The 18,566-nt window shown below is 30.0% G+C and overlaps 2 protein-coding genes across 2 annotated transcripts; both read right to left on the bottom strand.

Annotated features, from left to right (window-relative positions):
• Positions 1-6,032: 6,032 nt before the first annotated feature.
• Positions 6,033-11,550, bottom strand: Start1 (Steroidogenic acute regulatory protein-like). Its single transcript, XM_018547858.1, has 11 exons — positions 11,361-11,550; positions 8,806-9,088; positions 8,375-8,455; positions 8,173-8,250; positions 7,964-8,017; positions 7,748-7,880; positions 7,286-7,503; positions 6,839-7,003; positions 6,596-6,700; positions 6,338-6,513; positions 6,033-6,234 (listed from the first exon to the last, which is right to left on the bottom strand). The coding sequence occupies exons 2-11, from the start codon at positions 9,046-9,048 to the stop codon at positions 6,033-6,035; spliced, it is 1,455 nt and encodes a 484-aa protein (XP_018403360.1). The 5' UTR covers positions 9,049-9,088; positions 11,361-11,550.
• A 1,216-nt stretch (positions 11,551-12,766) lies between these two features.
• LOC108780204 (NAD kinase 2, mitochondrial) lies at positions 12,767-16,243 on the bottom strand. The gene is made up of 6 exons (XM_018547842.1): positions 16,051-16,243; positions 14,502-14,796; positions 13,689-14,012; positions 13,470-13,548; positions 13,103-13,367; positions 12,767-13,031 (listed from the first exon to the last, which is right to left on the bottom strand). Exons 1-6 carry the CDS (start codon positions 16,082-16,084, stop codon positions 12,802-12,804), a joined length of 1,227 nt encoding a protein of 408 aa, XP_018403344.1. The 5' UTR covers positions 16,085-16,243; the 3' UTR covers positions 12,767-12,801.
• Between the last annotated feature and the right edge of the window lie 2,323 nt (positions 16,244-18,566).

Raw genomic sequence — 18,566 nt, 5'->3', positions numbered from 1 at the left:
CCCCCCCCCCCCCCCGGCCTGTGTGCTGCGACAAAAAAAAAGCGTGATTCTCAGGGGCTGCCGGTCACCTTGCTGTCTGAACGTCTAATCCTGAGTATCTAAATATTGAAACAAAGAATTTCGGTCTCGTGTGAGATCTCGAAGTTCCCATTAAAGTATTCCATGACAGCGCACATGTCTACAATCGTAGCACAAACGACGTCTTAAAGCCATCTAATAATAATAATAATAATAATAATAACAGCAACAACAATAATATTGTACTAATAATGATAGTGTTTTTATAATTAATAATAATATCTACATTCCGATTTTGGACATCGTGCTGTCTGGAATCCAAACATCTAGCTACGATATCTTGATGAAATAAATAAGAAACATTTGTATCTAGAAAAACATCTATAAATCGTTGAATATTAAGTTGATATATCTGCGAATTATTTCTGTCATGGGGTACCTGCTGTTATAGTTAATATAGATAATACCTGTGGGCTACTCATTAACACACAGCTGCATTTGCATTTCTCGATATCGAGAGCTATGCAATTCCGTAATTCACCGGTCGATACAGCTCGCTTCGTTTTGTGAGTGCTTATGCGGTAAAGGAATTGCAGATTCAGCCGTGTTGAGCTAAGCCTATAATAAACCAAGCGGAAAAAGCCCTCTTTTCCGCAGATGAGAATGCAAGATGTATCGTACAACGTGCGTTTATTAAGCTTGAATTGAAGACTTTCTTTTTCCATCCGGTTCAGTTAATGTAGCAATAATACACGATAATGGATACGTGTAAATCTTGATGATTTTATCAAGCGCGCTGTTTTCTTTTCCGTCTAATCAACATCTGACATATCGGTTTCTCGTCGTGTTTCGCTCCACTTTCGTTTTTCTTTCAGTCTTCATTTTATTAATTAAAGAGTTCCTTCCCTTTGCCACGTTATAGCCTTTGTCAGCGTGTGCTCGTTTCTCTCGAGTTTTCTGTCGCGACAAAATTGTGTGTGTTCCGCTGCAGCAGGAAATGTTACGCCGAGTGGTACAAAATAAGTTTTATAAAGCGATGGTGTCGAAAAATTACTTCCTTCATTGCTAAATTGTTGACTGTACAGTTGACAAACAAATTTACTTTCTTTATGATGAGCTTTAAAATTTCATTGGCACATTTTTTTGCTGTGCGTATCAGTTTTTATATAAATAAAACTAATAAAAGTAAATCGATTACATAACGACGAGTAACTAATAATTTAGAAAAAAAAATAAAGAGAAATATAATGATAATTTGTTTAATGTAGAACAAAAATATGAAATTTATTTAATTTAATGAAGGTGATTTGTTTAATAGAAAATAAAAACTACGTGCTGTTTTTATACTATTTTTCGTTGTAAAAATTGCATTACACGTTATATAGAATTATTAGCATTACAAAAGTAATCGTTTAAAATCAATAAATATAAATAATATCTTGTTTTCAATTCTTCTCTCGCATTCAATGAAAATATTTTACGCTAAAATACGATTTTCTACAATACAACATTTTCGTCGTTGATATACCTATAGAGAGAATCCCTTTTATATCCTATAAGTTATCGAATTACGTCAAGAGTAATAATGGGAATGACTTTTTACAACGTGCAAATCGGACAAATGCGAGCTATACGTCAATTCGCAATATTCGCATAAGCTATACGTGCAGAACAAAATACGTGCGAGGAATCGCGAATGACGTTCGAAATCCAACAATTTATCTTACCGGCTACATCCTACGTCCGCAATACTTCTATTGTCCACGTGCGGGTTGTACTTGTAATAATTACGTTGTGATCCTTATGGCTGCAATAATAATGAATTATTATTAATTATTATATTACCTATCCCGATGTCATTCGGTTACTAGATCCATGCACGCCGCACATGTTAATTTTCAAATTAATTAATCGAGTGATTGTCAAGTTCTTTTAATATCTACGAAAGGAAATTCTTATGGAATTTTTTAATATTTACAATGTTTGTATTTTCATTTACATATTATTTTTGTCATTTCCAATGAAAAATGACAATGGAATCGACATCGAATTGATGTCGATTTGACGTCGAAATCATCAAATCGACGTCGAATTGACATCGATTCGACGTCGATTCCATTGTTATTTCTTACTGGGATTGTAAATTTAATAAAATAATTTATATCGTAAACATTTTGATCTTTGATATTTTGCATTGAAAATGCGAAATGCATTCTAAATACGCATGTGCATTTTATCTCTTTCAAAAAGAATCATACATATTAATCTTAATTATTTATATCACATTAAAATTTATTCAACAATTTGCGCATTTTGCATTCCTGTCATCGTTTAATTAATTTAATTTTAAGGAACAAAGGAGGAACATATTAAAAGATAATTGATTAAGATAGATATCTAATAGTCTTACATGCTTTTATATTATTCTCTTGTTTAGATGCATAAGAAATTTATCAAAAGCGGAAATAAAGCTGCGTTATTATTTTGCGTCGTAATAAAATAAAAACAAGGATTATAAATTCTATAACATATGAATGAACGAATTGGACGTGGAAATTATTTGACACGTTAAACTTCAACGCTGCGCCATACTGATTTTGCATTGTTTTATTGCATAAGCACTAACGAAACCAGCCGCGTATCTCGAGCCTAGGATTATGAAAACATTAACTTTCAATATCGAGGGAATTCAAAGTGGTCATACATATTAATAAACTAAACTATTATCTGGTAATCGTTAAACGGAAATGACTAATTCTGGATTTATACGTTGTTTAATATTTAATTATTTAAATTATATTTCGCGCGCACATAACGCCTAAAATACTTACGACCCTTAAAAGTTGAATTCTCTTTCTTTTTATCTGGATCTTATCTTATCTACATATTTTATTAGTATACAGTCTTTCCTCCAATTTTTTAAATAAGATAATTAATATTATTTAAACATTTTTTTTACCATTTCTTCAACAGTCAAGATAAACTTTTTAATTTTTCAGGATTTTTATTTGAAATCTTCTATATATTATTCTACCAAATTAACTGAATATATTAACCGTTATTTTACACGTAATACAACGTATTTATGCATTCGATAAAATTAATTTTTTTAAATATTTTGATATGCAGAATACAAGCTAAATTATGTCCTGTAACATTGTTGTGTGGCAATATTGATGCGTCGCCATATAATCATGTTAATTAATGCATACTAGAGTAGACGGATTTACCGCAATTACCGCTTCTATCCGTTTTGCCATTAATCTTCGTATCTCCATTCTCGTGTGCCATATACCCGCGGCGTGCATATTTGGGCATTTAACGAGTAATGAGTGCTCAATAATTTATGCGCCGCAAGAACGGTTGAACTTTACACGATTACAGATAAATGGAAACTAACGACCAAAGCAACGCAGCTATTATCTCATTATATATGCGTGTGTAAGACAGGAGATTTGACACGTCTAAGAAAACAATACGATATGATCTTTCTTTGCATTTATTGACTTAAAACTAAAATCTTTATATCCGAATATATGCCAGATTTATAAAATCATTTTCGATTAGTCTATCTTTATTCTATCCTGCTGGACACATCGTTGACTTCTTCATTGTAGTACCGTGTCTCACAGGTATCTTCACAAGAAAAATGTAGGAATATACTGCACAAGTGATGTGGCTTAACGATATATACAAAATTTTAATACAAATTGCTATTTTTATGTATATAATATTACGTACATATATATAAAAATGAAACAATATTTATCTTTTTTTTATGGGACTTTAAGTGTACGCATGCTTTGTCGCGTTTATTTCGCTATGTAATACAGTCATGTGTCAAATTCATGCAGTCTTTTTAATAAAGTAAATCACAATGCACGAAATATCTAAAAACAAGGATATTTGATTAGATACGTATATAGAATTGAGATACACTATACATTGAATAGCTTAAAAGTAACATCATCATAATATTCTCTCGTTAAGAGAGTTTAACTATTAATAATCTTATTTATTATATATATATGTATATCACACTCACAGTAAATAAAATTAATCTTTTGATTAATGATAGTTACTTCTCTCTCCCTCTCTCTCTCTTTTCTCTCAACAAATCATAAAATTATATAATCTAAACATTCTTATAATTTCATAAATTACACATGTTGCTTTACAATAAAATTATCTTTTCATAAAAATTATTTTTGTTAATTTCAATAGTCTATTTTTTTTTAATATTAATAAAGATCCACATGCTGTCACATTGCATTTCCTTTATTTCTAATAGATCATTCTATCATTATTTTTTCTAATAGAAGTATTTATCTCATAACATTTCACGCTTGTCATCATATACTGGGGGGAGGGCGAAGGAAACAATAAAATTATATAATATTGATCACATAAGTAGAGACGAGAAATAAAGCAAAATGGGGAACTTGAAAATATATAAATCGTCATTATATGTGTTTTATCTCCGTACTAATATATCGTATCATTCAAAATTGCACAATTAAACGTTTGTGCGGATACATCGCTCATCTCGTCAGCTTAATGTTAATTAAACAAAAAGAACTTATCAGGAATAAACGTGCAATTGTGTATACATTTTCTGTAATTAAAAAAAATACGCCTAATTCAACGTACGAAAATGATGTGCGTTTCTTCATTCTTATTATATTCGAAATTAGTCAAATGCATAACGTACGCATAATAATCCTATCAATCTTAGAGTCATTCAATGACTGCATGGTTCACTTAAATGCACAGTGTACTTTATATACACAGTATCAATGCATTAAATTTTATGATTCATGCAATTGAAGGAAGCAAAGAAAAACTTTAATAAATCGTAAATAATATGAAAACAAATAAAAAAAGAAAGAAATTAATAATATATATTTGTTATTTTTTAAATATCACGATTTTATTTTGACGTGAAATGTGCTAGACGCATGATAGATGCCATCACACGTGTTAAACACACATTTGCAATATACTATATACATTGTTTGTCAAAAGATGTACTTAACCGAATATTTGTAGGCACTTACAAAAAGCACATAATATATGCATATAGTTCTTAACTACTACTATACGACATACTTCATAAAAAAAAGAATTATTAGAATAGAATATTATATTCCTTTCTTGTGTTTGTCGATTGCAGTTAGAAATAATTTTGTGAGAAAAAATAGTGTACAATTTTTTAAATAAACATTTAAAAAATACATTTAAAAAATTGATAAGAACAATTCTTGTTAGTTATAAATATAATTGGAACAACTTATGTTCATATAAATCGTAAAATTACGACTATCATGCATCTGTGACTTCAATCGTACTCTTTGTTACTAGATAAATGTATCTTAAATATTATTTATACTTGAGAATTATTCGTACTCAAACCAAAAGTGTTTTTAACATTAAAATCGCGATGATGTTCTTTGATTCTGCTAATCATTTTAATTTTCTTTTTGTATTAATTTACAATACAGAATAGTTGCGTTCAGCAGAAATAGCAATTTTGTAACTATTGTAAAATCTTTAATATGATTAGCCTTGCCTTTAGTTCCTCAGTTGGATCTAAATGTATAAACCAATCATGTACAAGAATTTGACAATAATTGCAAACTGTTTTTTTCTGCTGAATGCAGCCATTATTAAAAATATGTGTATACAAACAATTCTAACGATACAAATAATATTTAAATAACTTTTCATTAATCGAAAACAAGGATAGGAAATTGGTAGTTTATAATCTCCGGTTTAATAGTCATCAGCAGTTTTAGCGAAACATCATCGGCTATACTAGTGTTAAAAAATGCCTTCTATTTTAAAAGATATTCTCTGTCAAGTCCATAAGTGCGTAAATATTCTTTTTTATATGTATGTACGTTTTATATGTATATACGTCAATACATATTGGATAAAAAAAATACCTCAATCTAACATAGTACATTAAAAAAAGGTAGATAATTCTGCTTATTAACTTTATGAATAACACTGTACTAGATTGACGATTTTTGCAAATCATTCAAGTGTTCCCTTAAATATGTCATGAAGTTTACTAGACCAGTGGATAAAGATTTATCTACAACAGTTTGTGGTATCCAGCCTTTAAAATTGGTATTTAGGATCCAAGTGAAACGACATTTACTAGCTTCGTCAGGTAACTCTTCTGTTGCAAAACAGCTTATACCATTTTCACCCCTTAAAGAAAATATTTAAAGTAATACAGTTAATCTTTTCTTGTTTCTCTACTCTTTCTTTTTTTCTCATACGTTATAAAATATAATTTGTTATAGGCTCTTACCTTGTCATGTTTGGGCGAACTTCAACTGACGCGGTAGAAACCGATACACCGCTGGTGATATAATAATTGCCATATTTCTTACGATGCCTTAAAATAACAAAATCTCGCGCCGTAATGATTCCACCACCAAAAGGACTTGTTGCTTGGTAAACAATATCCGTGTTCTCATCAATATACTGTTTAAAATAAATTTTGTTATCGGTATGAAAAAGCATTGTGGTAAGAAGAAAGAAAGAACAAAAAGCTGTATTTATCAACCTGTAGTATTATTGATTCTGTCACGAGTTTGTTCCACGAAACTTGTTCCTCGACATCATCAAACAATAAATCTATGAGTATGCTAGCAGGTGCATCGATAATACCCTTAAATAATTATTTTAAACTTTAATCGTTTTTGAAATGAGAACATATTTTTATTATCGAATTTATTACCAAAAAAGAAATCTTTATTTTTTAAATTTACATATTGTTTTTACGCTATATTTAATTTATGCAGCTTACCATGATTTTCATAACTTTTCCTTCTAATTTCCATTCTGATGGAAGTTGCATGTAGGACATTTCATCACCGTCGTTTGTTATACTTATGTCTTTCCATTCTTTCGATGTTAATAAATCGTGACAATCTTGTAACATCTTAGATGTTCTCATTTTATATTCATCAATCTAAAAAAAGCATATAATGTACCCTTTAATTACAAAAAATGATTAAATGAGCATATCTAATTATTTCATACGAAGAAATTTTGTAATTCACTAAAGTAATATGTTTCTTGATCATAACTTTATATTTTCATTTATTTGGTATTGCATTTAACTGCAATAAAGGTCAACAACATTAATTAAAGTCAAAGTTCATCTATGTCGGAAACATATATATCATGTTTTTTTTTAATATTACGAATTAATGATCAATTAATGCGAGAACAACATAATTTTAACACTAACTTTATCAGGTGTAAGTTTCGCTAGGAATCTAAATAATTCACTAGATTTTGAGAGTTTTCTCGAATCTCCTTGCTTCCTGGGGATGTCCTCATCATCAGAATGAGTTGGGGATTCCACAGGTGTGAAAAATGTATTAATGTGATCAATATTTGCCGCATGTTGCCGTGATTCGGTCGCAATACCTTGTAATAACGGAGTTCTTTCTGTACCTGGAAAACCTGTAAATTTTATAAATTCTTTTATATTTTCTCAGATTAATTTGCGAAGATCAAGATCAAATGTATATATCAAAATGTAATACTTTCTACTTATATATCATTATGTGCTATTAAACTAGTATTCTCTTGTAAATGTGTATACATATTGTTCGGGTTTATATTGTTTTCATGTCGTGTCATTGACTAACGATAAAAACAAGAACAAATTTAAACCACTGAGAGAAAAGAGAAAGAGACTGCTTACTTCGAATCCAATTTCTTGCTTGAGTTTCCTGAGGTATTACACGAAAATCGAAGAACCAAGCTTCTGCCCATGATAATATAAAAGATGTCAAGATTAGCAGAACTTGGAATACTGGTTGATTAGCTGATGTCCACTAAAATCACAAAACATTAAATGAATTAAATAAAAAAATGTGATAATAAAAAAATAATACATAAGTATTTTAAAAACACTTACATCAAAAAGAAAAACTTTGGCAATTAAAAAGGCACATGTTGTGGCAGTTGATATCTGTAAAATACAAGTTCAAAATCATTTTTATATCATATATTTTTTTGAAAATAAATTGTTAAAAACATATTTTATTCTTCGTTTCGTTGTTTTTAGATTCGTTATAAATAAATTTTTCTCTTTTACGATAAAATTTAATTGACAAACATACTTACAGCTACAATAATCCAGTGATTTAGATACAGTAGCGCATAAAAGAGTAACAAGACCGTGAACCTGCAAATCGCTGCCATCTGAGAAGATGAAATCCATAAAATCTCTGCTCCCAATGAATAATGAAAAATTATGACGAACTGAATGCCATTGTCGTCATTCCGTTATTAAACTAATTACTATTGAATAACAGAATATACTCACCACAATATCAAACAAAGACGTCTTTATATGATAATGTATCACCTGATCTGTGAACGCTGTACTTAAACTTTCACCTGCAATCTGTAAATATAATAAAGTGAGCGTAAATTTCAATTAAAAAAAAAATATATATATATATGCATATACACGATAAATTCAAGGATGAATCAAATGTTTCAATAATTTAATTTCGTTAAACTTTTTATAAAATTACATTGTAAATTTAGTGAATTTTTCTCATCAATAATACTTAAATAAAAATATACAGAAAATGATAATTCTTTCCGTATAAATGTTCTCATCACGAGCAATAAATAGAAGCAAATGAGTCGTACATGTTACCAAAATAAAAAATTTACATTTTTAACAAGATCCAGTTTTCAATCTAATTTGATTAAATGATTAGATTAATGCCTGGGTCTCTAGCATACCATTGTGCAAATGAGCCACATGAGGAATGTAAGAAGAAGATCGAAGGTGATGAAGAGGCAAAAGAAACGCCTGACATTCGACATTCTGCCGTTGTGTCTCGCTCCTGCGATCAGATCTTCGCTGAGAACGATATCCGGCGTTCGCGTTATACTGTGTTGAGTAACCGAACTTCTCTGAGAGTTGATTGAACCACTCAGTATAGCTTCAGCAGCCATTCTAATTTGCCTCTCATTTTCTGCCATCCTTTCGATGTACTTTTAATGTCGTCGTCGTAACGTCGACCTTTAATGCAAAAAAATGGAACATGTAGCAAGCATGTGCAAATTAATGTAGTAGAAACAGTAGTAATAATAGTACGACTATTCGTTTTAATTTTTCATAACTTTTATGTTCTATATTTTTCCTGTCTTATTTCCTCTTTCAAAGTTAGAATCTATTTTATTTCAAATGCAAAAAATGCGATAGAAACAGCTAAAATGAACATATCTGATATACTTATGTTTCACAAAAAGAAAATGATGCTAAAAATAGATTATCAGCTGATAAAATAACATATTACATGCACTATTAGATTATGTAACATGTTATTTCATCAATTAATGAACTCTTATTAGTGTTGCTATTACATACACACACATACACGCAAGAAATAAATACATTATTACATACGTGAATAAAAGTGTGACGGTAGTTTAAATTTGTTTATATAAGATTATTACAATTGTACAATAATACACAATCTTGGAAAATAATATCAAATTCGTTATTTTGATACTAGCGCTGATATTGAGAAGCTATCTTCTACTATGATAAACGTACCAGAAATTATTTTGAGAAACGAAAACAAAAAACGTTTCTTTATCTCGTAATAGATTGTTATTAACCTCTATTATAATTTCCAATCAACAACTTGTATCTGATAAGAATATCTATGAAAATATAACAAAAACTTACATAAGTTATGGAACTACAATAATATATATACTGCATTTTTCTATACGTCCAGAAATATAATATATAAACGTAGTAATTAATGAGTATAATGTTCCATTCTTTATAAAAAAGCATTTTTTTTTGTGGCCTCTCAATTTTATTTCTGTATCATTTTTAAGCAAATTTTAATTACAATTATTAAAAAAATATCGATAGAACTTTAGTATATTCTGTAGATATGTAGAAAAAATAAAAATAGTTTTTAAATTTTTGTATTTACAAATATGTATTGCCGTGAAATTTTTACGTAATAATTTGATTGACTTTTAAATATTACAATTTATCAAACTATCATAATATGTTGATAGTACATAATTTTGTACATGTTTCAAATATTTAACTGCATACATGATAATAAGATAATTAGTGAATTAGATATGTTCTTTTTAATTGAACTTCTTTCACAATTCATTTTTCTTGTTTTTCTTTTAATGTTTAAGACAAAGAAAAAAGATGCTAAAAAGTATAGGCCTATTATACTGCTATGCCTACAGGATATAATAGTCAATAAAATGCAATTGTTTGAGCTTTAGTCTTATAATGTATACAGGGTCTATTTTAATCAATCCACTATAAGAATATCTTAAATATAGAATATCTCAAAAAACACTACAGTTTAAGATGAGAATGTTTTAGACAATTTGGTTACTAATTAGTAAGTAGCGTAAAATAAAAAATTAATTTAAAAAATTATGATGACATAGCTTGAGAGAGAGAGAACAGTGTATCAAAATCAACCAACATTATCTTCTCTTTGTTTCAAATTTAATTTCTTTAAGTAAGTTGATTAAACAGACATGTAAATTTTTAAGCTTTATATCGTAAAGTACTTATCGAAAAGATATTTTATTATACTGTTTTGAAAGGATTTGAAGTCAACTGTATGAAAATATGAAATAAAAAATAAAGATTACAATTTAAAAAATTTTAGTTGATCTTAATCTGACCTTAAAGACATTTTCTTAATATAAATCAAAATCAACATCTTTTTCCATAACTAAGCAATTTTTGTCTAAGATGTTCTAATGTAGATTGATTAAAATAAACTACCCAAAGTATATACATCATTACACATAAAACGTGCTCTTTCATAAACAATCTCACAGGCTGAATCAAGAATGTATAATCTGATAACACATCGCTGCAGATTAAAAAGAACGCATTGTTATCGCTACATATTGTTTCTTCTTTGTGATATACTTTATATTAAAAAAATCGCGGTACAAGGATATTAATTACAAAATATAGTTTTGCTGAATTGTTTTGGCACAAATCTCTTCGGAGTATTCCGGGGGGGAGAGATTTAGGAGGAATATTCCATTCGACGCAACTCTGTCACAGGAGTTAATACGATCGTCCTAACCTCAAAATCGCGAACACTGTTGTTTAATTATATCGCCATGACACGGATAACCGAATTTGAAAAATCGTTGAAGAAGCGCAAGATTTTGCGTTCTCGCTGTCACTCGATAAACATTCACGTCACGAACAGACGTACCATCGCGTCGTGCTTCGACCTTCGGCGTTTCCGCTTGAAATCTTTTTTTCTTTCATTTCTTACCGTTCTACGGCCTGGAGATCTCATAGATACAGCCAGGTAGTTAAATTGTTTATCGACGATACAATGTCACGCACGTGCATCGCGTTGCATGCCGTTGCGCGATGAGGAAACCATTCACCTGCATTCACCACGTATCAAATCGCCAAATATAAACAAGAGAGCACAAAGTGACATTTAGTCACGCCTGAAGTTAGACATTTTGGAGTCGCCGCTAAGCCGTGTTGTCAAACGTGTACAACTTCACGTGATTGTATTACTCCTTATCTTATGGTCGAACCTTATTGCACTTTTTATCTTTTTCCCTTCTCTTTCCGATGTTCGATATTGTTTTAAGTGCAGAAAGTGTAATATAATTCAACTAATGGAAAAAATATGAGCTCTTCCCATTTATGATACAAGCAGACACAAACATCGTTCTATCTTTCTTGATATTCAATGAATGAAAGATAGAACGATATTTGTGCCACACCAAATGGAGAGCACTCGATAACTAGAAGTATATATATGTATAATCTTCCTAGAATTTTCTCATACAATTGTTACACTATTATAAGAGCAATGTTAAAAGCCTGTATTGTTAAGAAAATAATATATTCTAATATTGTTTTCAAAGTCAAAATCAATTATTTTATATTATAAAAAAGATGTATAATAAATATATATTATTGTAAAAGTCATTAGAATATTATATTTTATCAAGAAGTAAATTTAACATTTGCACATTTGAAATTTTTGAAAAGTCGTTAAAGTTATTATGATAATACTTTTTTAAATAACAACTAGCTAAAGTTAGGGTACACTTTTTTCGACATCTTTGAAACATTTAAATATATTATAAAATATAAAAATATCCTCTATAAAATATACTACAATTCGACTTATCATAAAATACATTAAGTTTATTCAACTGAATAAACAGATGCATTAATATATCTATGTATAAAATTTTAAATTATTTATACTTATGAACTAAGATATTCTAAATGTATATAAAAACAGTAACAATCTAGTTTTTATTCAAACTGACAAGCAGATATTTGGTATTTGTGTAGGTACAAATTATAGTAATATATAATATTTATCATACATTCGAGATCTTAAATACATGTTATATATAGGACTACACATTGAGAGATACAACTCTTAAAAAAATACAGAGTTATGATACTGTAACAAACATTTTTTAAAAATTATAACAGTTTACTTTTTTTCATCTCGAAAAGTTTCGTTAATGCCGGAATTTAATTATTAGATCATAGTATTTCAATAACTTCTGTATGTTTGTTTTCACTAAATATTTATATATGTTATATCCTAAATATTTTTATCAATAGAAATTAAAAAATATAGGAATGATATTTACATAATTATAAAATTTTGTATTCGTATTATCACAAATTGTTGATGTTATTTTAATGTTCTAATCATCCGATCCATTAATTCAATCAAGGATGATAGTTCGCAAGGAATCTTCAGGAAAAGTCTCTATTTCTGCGATGGAACCGAAGTTGAAAGGGACTGCTATTCCACCATCCAGAACCAAACCCGCATCGAAGCATTGCGATTTCACAGTGGCCTTTCTACAGAAACCACGAGTGTGAACGTCTTTCGGAACAGGTATTGCATTAGTCATTATCATATCTCTTATGGAATAACACAGTTTGGAATCCCCTGTAAAAGAAAATAGCATTATATCGATATTATATCTTTTTATTCGTTATTCATATCACACTTGTACTGACCTGCGTCAAATCGTAAGCTGCTATTGAACGTTGAACAAACCATATCAATTTCTTCATTAGTAAATGGCTGTTTCGTATCTATGAGACTTAATATTTCACGTACGGTTTGATGATTTAAACTGTGTATAGATTTATACCAAGATGTTGATCCCGTTCCAGTGCTTACGCATAAACCGGAGCCTTTTACTTTATGATATTCTTGTTCTTCATCGAACTTTATAAGTAAAGAACTCGTCCGTGCAGATAATGTTTCACCCATGAAAACCTAGCGACAAAAATCAGGCCTGAGATATACGTAAAAGAGCAAGTCGGATCATCTGACTTCTAATATTTTGCAAATACATCGAAGGAGCATTAACAAACTCACTTCATTAAGCGCCAACCAAGGAAGACGCCTTTCTTTTGGTAAACTGTGTTTGCTTTCGAACATCTCGTTCATATAAAACCTACAATACATGATAAAATAATAAAATAATTGGTTTTTTGTAGTAAAGAATACAGAAACGATAAATATAAGTTTAAAAATAAACTGCTATAATTTAAGAAATATAAATGCTTAATAATTTATAACATTAATATAACGTGCCTATCACTGCCAACGACGCGTCCTTTCTCATGCATATGAAAGGGAGCTTGCCATATGCCTTCTCCCTTTAAAGTGATCCGAATTCGTCTTCGCATGAGTATACTGTAGTGTCCTGCTCTTAGCATTTCGAAAATTTCTGGTATGTTTTTCGTATATTTCGCTGATAATAGGAGATAGCCTTCCGACTTTTGAGGATAGGAATTAATACCTATTATAGGCTTTTTACTGTTAAATATTAAATTCGAAGCTAAGAGAAACGTTCCGTCACCGCCAATCGGCAGCACCAAATCCGCCCATGTAAAAAGCGAATGATCTAAACTTGTTCTGAAAAAATTTAATATATCTTTATTTCGCAATAAACATTTAACGACTATTTTAATTTCGATATAAAAAATTGGATTGATTGAGTCTATTAAAGTTATTATAGTACATACAGTATCAAATATCATTCAAGAGATTTAAATAGTTTGAGAATAAATTGAATGTAGCAGGTTCTCTGAAGGAGAGGACAAAGTAATAGCGACAAATAACAGAGAATTGAGAGTCAATGATCAGACATATATGTTAATTTACTCAATAAACAGAGCGTGCCGTACAATTGGAAAGATTAAACTGTTATTCCTTCTTCACTTCACCTTTCTATAAAATATCCAACTCTAAATACCGTAATTTGACATCATTATTATTTTGTTGTTTCTAAATACATAATTTTTCTAACTTTATTATAGAATTACGAAATTAAGAAGTGTGGACTTCGCTTCTTTCCAAATACATTTTGATAATTATAATTTTTTAAAAGAGATTTGAACTCACCTATCTACTATTTTATATTCCACATTCATCTTTTGCAAAAGATGGGTTACTTGATTTTTTACAGCTTTAGTAGCCAAGTGACTGGCGAGCATGGTGTCATAATCTGAACCTCTTTCTAGCAGTTTCATCTTCAGCTGGATCTCGCTGAGCTCAGGTTCTCGTAATCTTTCAAAATGATACCGTGATAATTTTGCCACGATAAGTACTTTCTTAGGCACAAAACTAGATTCATTTCGAAAGAATGATCGCAGACTTCTGTGTATATGAGCAGGAGACTGTAAAAGCTGTAGTGTTCCTAAAAAGAAAGTATATATGGTCAGATATCAATTATTAATTTCATGTATTTTCATTTAATAATTCAAGAATGAAACAAGTAAAAGCTGTTTCTAAAATATATTTTAATCAATTATAATTTAATTAATTTTTCATTAATACTAATTAATGAAAATTTGAAAATTTAAAATTTGAATTTATGAGCCAATATTCACAGTTTTCTTTTAAAATTATTAATACAATATGTAAAGTTAAATTAATTATTTGATAAAGCATATGTATTGTTTAATTTATATACTAAATTAAATTTATAATTTATAATTAATTTGTATAACTATTTCTGTTTTATTTTACAAATATATAAAAACGTAAGACAAAATATTAAAATATTAAAACATGTTTTCAAAAATATAGATATTTCAAAATGAACATTTTTTTTAAGTACACATATGATATGATAGTGTTTCTACAATTGCCTTTGACCTGATATCAAAATACGGATTGCTTAATCATGTGATAAAAACAATAGGTTTGTTTGCGTTGCTTACTTTTTTGCATTCAGCATTTTTGCGTTCTTTCTTTTCAACGTCTGAATATATAATTTATCTCAATTTGTATAAACATTTTTGGGAATTTCAAGCAAAATGAACAGACTTTTAATTACAAGAATCCAGGACTATCATTAAAATATTATAAGAATGTACTCTTTCTTCCCTTATATGTGTTACAATAAATAGCATTTAAATGTTTAGGACACAAGTACTAAATATTCTTTATAAACAGTCATTCTTTTTTCGAAAAGGTTATGTATGTCGATATTATTATCGTAGTATCTCATGAGAGAATGAGTGTGCAAAAATCGAGTGCTTTCCATTTAGTGACACAGGTCGACATAAACATCATCCTATCTTTTGTGATATTCAGTGAGTAACAAAGATAGAAAGACACTTGTTACGAAATAGAAAGTACAAAACAAACGCTGACATTAGGCTGTACTTTCCGCACTTGAAACGAGATAGTACATTTTAAGTTTGTATACATTTCAATTTTTGCTGCTAGCAAAAAGGGGACAAAGTAGTAAAAAGTTCAGCAGAAAAAACTCGATCTAATTGTAAGATACTTGTCCACGAACTTTCCAATCTCTATTCTTCTTCGATAATCGTGGCTATCTCAATGTATAATTGCGACAAACGATACGGGATACGATAAAATTGTACGAGGAACCATTTGGCGGACACTTGATCGGCACACGTGATCTGCGAATTATCATACTCACTGGTAGTTCCACAAAGGTAGTTAAAAACCGTCATCGCATGATGAGCGAGATGTTCACGTGGGCAATACCGAGTCGTCGCGAATGACGAGCCGCTCCGCGGGGCAATTGATTAACGGGTGCGTAACCGATCCCCTCTCGCCGGCACGAGCCATGCGGCGATCGGATATCTCGTTACTTGCGTACACCTGTACACGTTAACTCAACTGTCGCGGACGAAGTCGAGCGTCTAGTCCTCGTCGCCGATTTGGCCGTTCGCTCGGTTTGTTCGTGTTTATCGTCGCATAATTCACTCTGAAGTTAGCTTGTGTAATCAGCATCATGATCGACTGATCGGCATCGCGCTTGCGCCGCCGCGCCGCGGCGGCGAATTAAAATTTCTGCGAATGTATATATTACACTCATTGCACTATAATCAATTATCAACATTCTGCATTATCAAGAAAAAAAATAACCAGAGACGGTATTTTCAGAAATATAGAATTAATATTAAAAAAATGTCTTTACATTTATTATTATTAAAAGTGAAATACCTTAAAAAATTCCATTTTCCAAGTTTTCTTCAGGTTGTAAACATCCTATATATGATAATATTAATTGTTACTCATTAGTATCTGTTGAATTGACATATTTATTGATATAATAGTAATCTATTAAGAATCAAGTAAATCTAAAAAAATTAGAAATTAATATCAAAGTAATTTAACATATCATTTTTAGAGAACTATGTCAATTTTTCCTCGACTAATTTTAATTTACAAATAACTAAAATATTCAAAGACGTAAATTTAAAAAGTTTAATAAAATTTCCATCGATATTCAGGTGGAATCGATATAGGAATACATCCGTAAGGTTTGCAGAAGCGTTACAACAATACTTTTTTTTAAGGGGAAAGGTTCAGTCTATTTTTGTATATTTTAATTTTTATATGTCAAGAGGTCTTCACTGTTCATCAAGAATTTTATTGAAGTTGCCAAAAGAAAAAGTCGCACTATATAGATACACGCTTCGCTTACACTTTATTAATTCATTTGCAATACATTAATTAAGTCTGTTTAAATAGCATCGAGGCTACCTAACGTATGCCTTCGTGTATACGATAGACAAACAATCACCTAACTTAAACATCTCGCTCTTTCTTTTTTATTTTCATACACACACACATGCATTCTCATTTATCTTTCTCTCTATTCCTTTTATTCTTATGCTCACTCTCCTTCCATACAATTCCTTCGTTTCTCTTTATCCGCTCCGTTTATCGATATCAATTATTATTACTTTTTCCATTTTCTCTCATTTTTATATACTATATATATATATATATTTATTTATTTATACTATATATATATATATATTTATTTATTTATACTATATATATATATATATTTATTTATTTATACTATATATATATATCGTAAGATCGACGTTTAAAAACTAAAATTCGTATAAAAAGCGTCGTTATTCGTACTAACAATGTAACTGTACTATTTAAATAATAATTAAATTTTAAAAAATTATTTGTTTCTGTTGTGTTGTCGGTTTTGTTGTCTGAATGTACGAGATGTTTAAACATATCGGTTATTGTATGACAGTGCGAGGCGCAGTGCTCCTAGTGACACGGCCGGTGCCTCTTGAAGAACAATCGGTAAGATCGACAAAATGCCCCACAATCTGCGCTTTGTTTATTCAATAAACTTGTACATACATGAGTCGATTTCACAGTCGTCGTATATTGCAAAATCTAACGATTCTTTTTTTGTTGAAAGAGTTAAAGTTACACGCAGCTAAGAACAAAGCGGAGACAAACAAAAAAAAGAAACACTAAAATTGTTCTTAATATGCCGAGTGTTTCCAAATTTGAATGCTGTACGAACGTCAATATAGATGATGGCTAATAATTAAATTTGTAATTTCTTAAAATCATAGTATTTCATATTAAAAAAAAATCTTTTAAATTTTTTTATTTTCTTCAGCAAATCCTTATGAATTAACAAATTACTGTCTTATTGGCATTTGATGTATTGAAATGCCACGAAATTCACAATCATCGCGCAATCTCGTCAGCGATCTTACCGGATGTTCGTTCTTAAATTACGATGTTCAACGCTCTGTTTCAATCACACTCCGAACGATATTAATTACTTTTTACTTCGTAGTCGTTCCTCCGCTGGCATTTATACTTTACCTAATACTTTTACACGCTACGAATGTTTTTTTCCTTTTTCCTTAAACCGTAATCATTTAGCACGTCACACTACGGTTGAACTCCCTCTCCTCCGGGTTTCTCTCACTATTACCAACTATTTTACTATTACGAGCAATAATGTACATCAATTACAAAACAAGATACAAGTGTTAATGTGTTCTTGTTACATTGTTCGACACCGTCTCGCGTAAGATGGTTGTACTCACAAATAGACCACATTTATTAATCGGAGAAACTCATCGCCGTTTGACAATCTAACGTTCACAGAGCGATGTATATCCCTTCACGTTTTATTCTACGGCGACATTGCGA

The sequence above is a fragment of the Cyphomyrmex costatus genome, unplaced genomic scaffold, assembly GCF_001594065.2.
Source record: "Cyphomyrmex costatus isolate MS0001 unplaced genomic scaffold, Ccosl1.0 scaffold122, whole genome shotgun sequence".
NCBI lineage: Eukaryota > Metazoa > Arthropoda > Insecta > Hymenoptera > Formicidae > Cyphomyrmex > Cyphomyrmex costatus.
The sequence above is the reverse complement of the archived record's forward strand: the minus strand, read 5'-3'. Positions and strand labels throughout refer to the sequence as shown.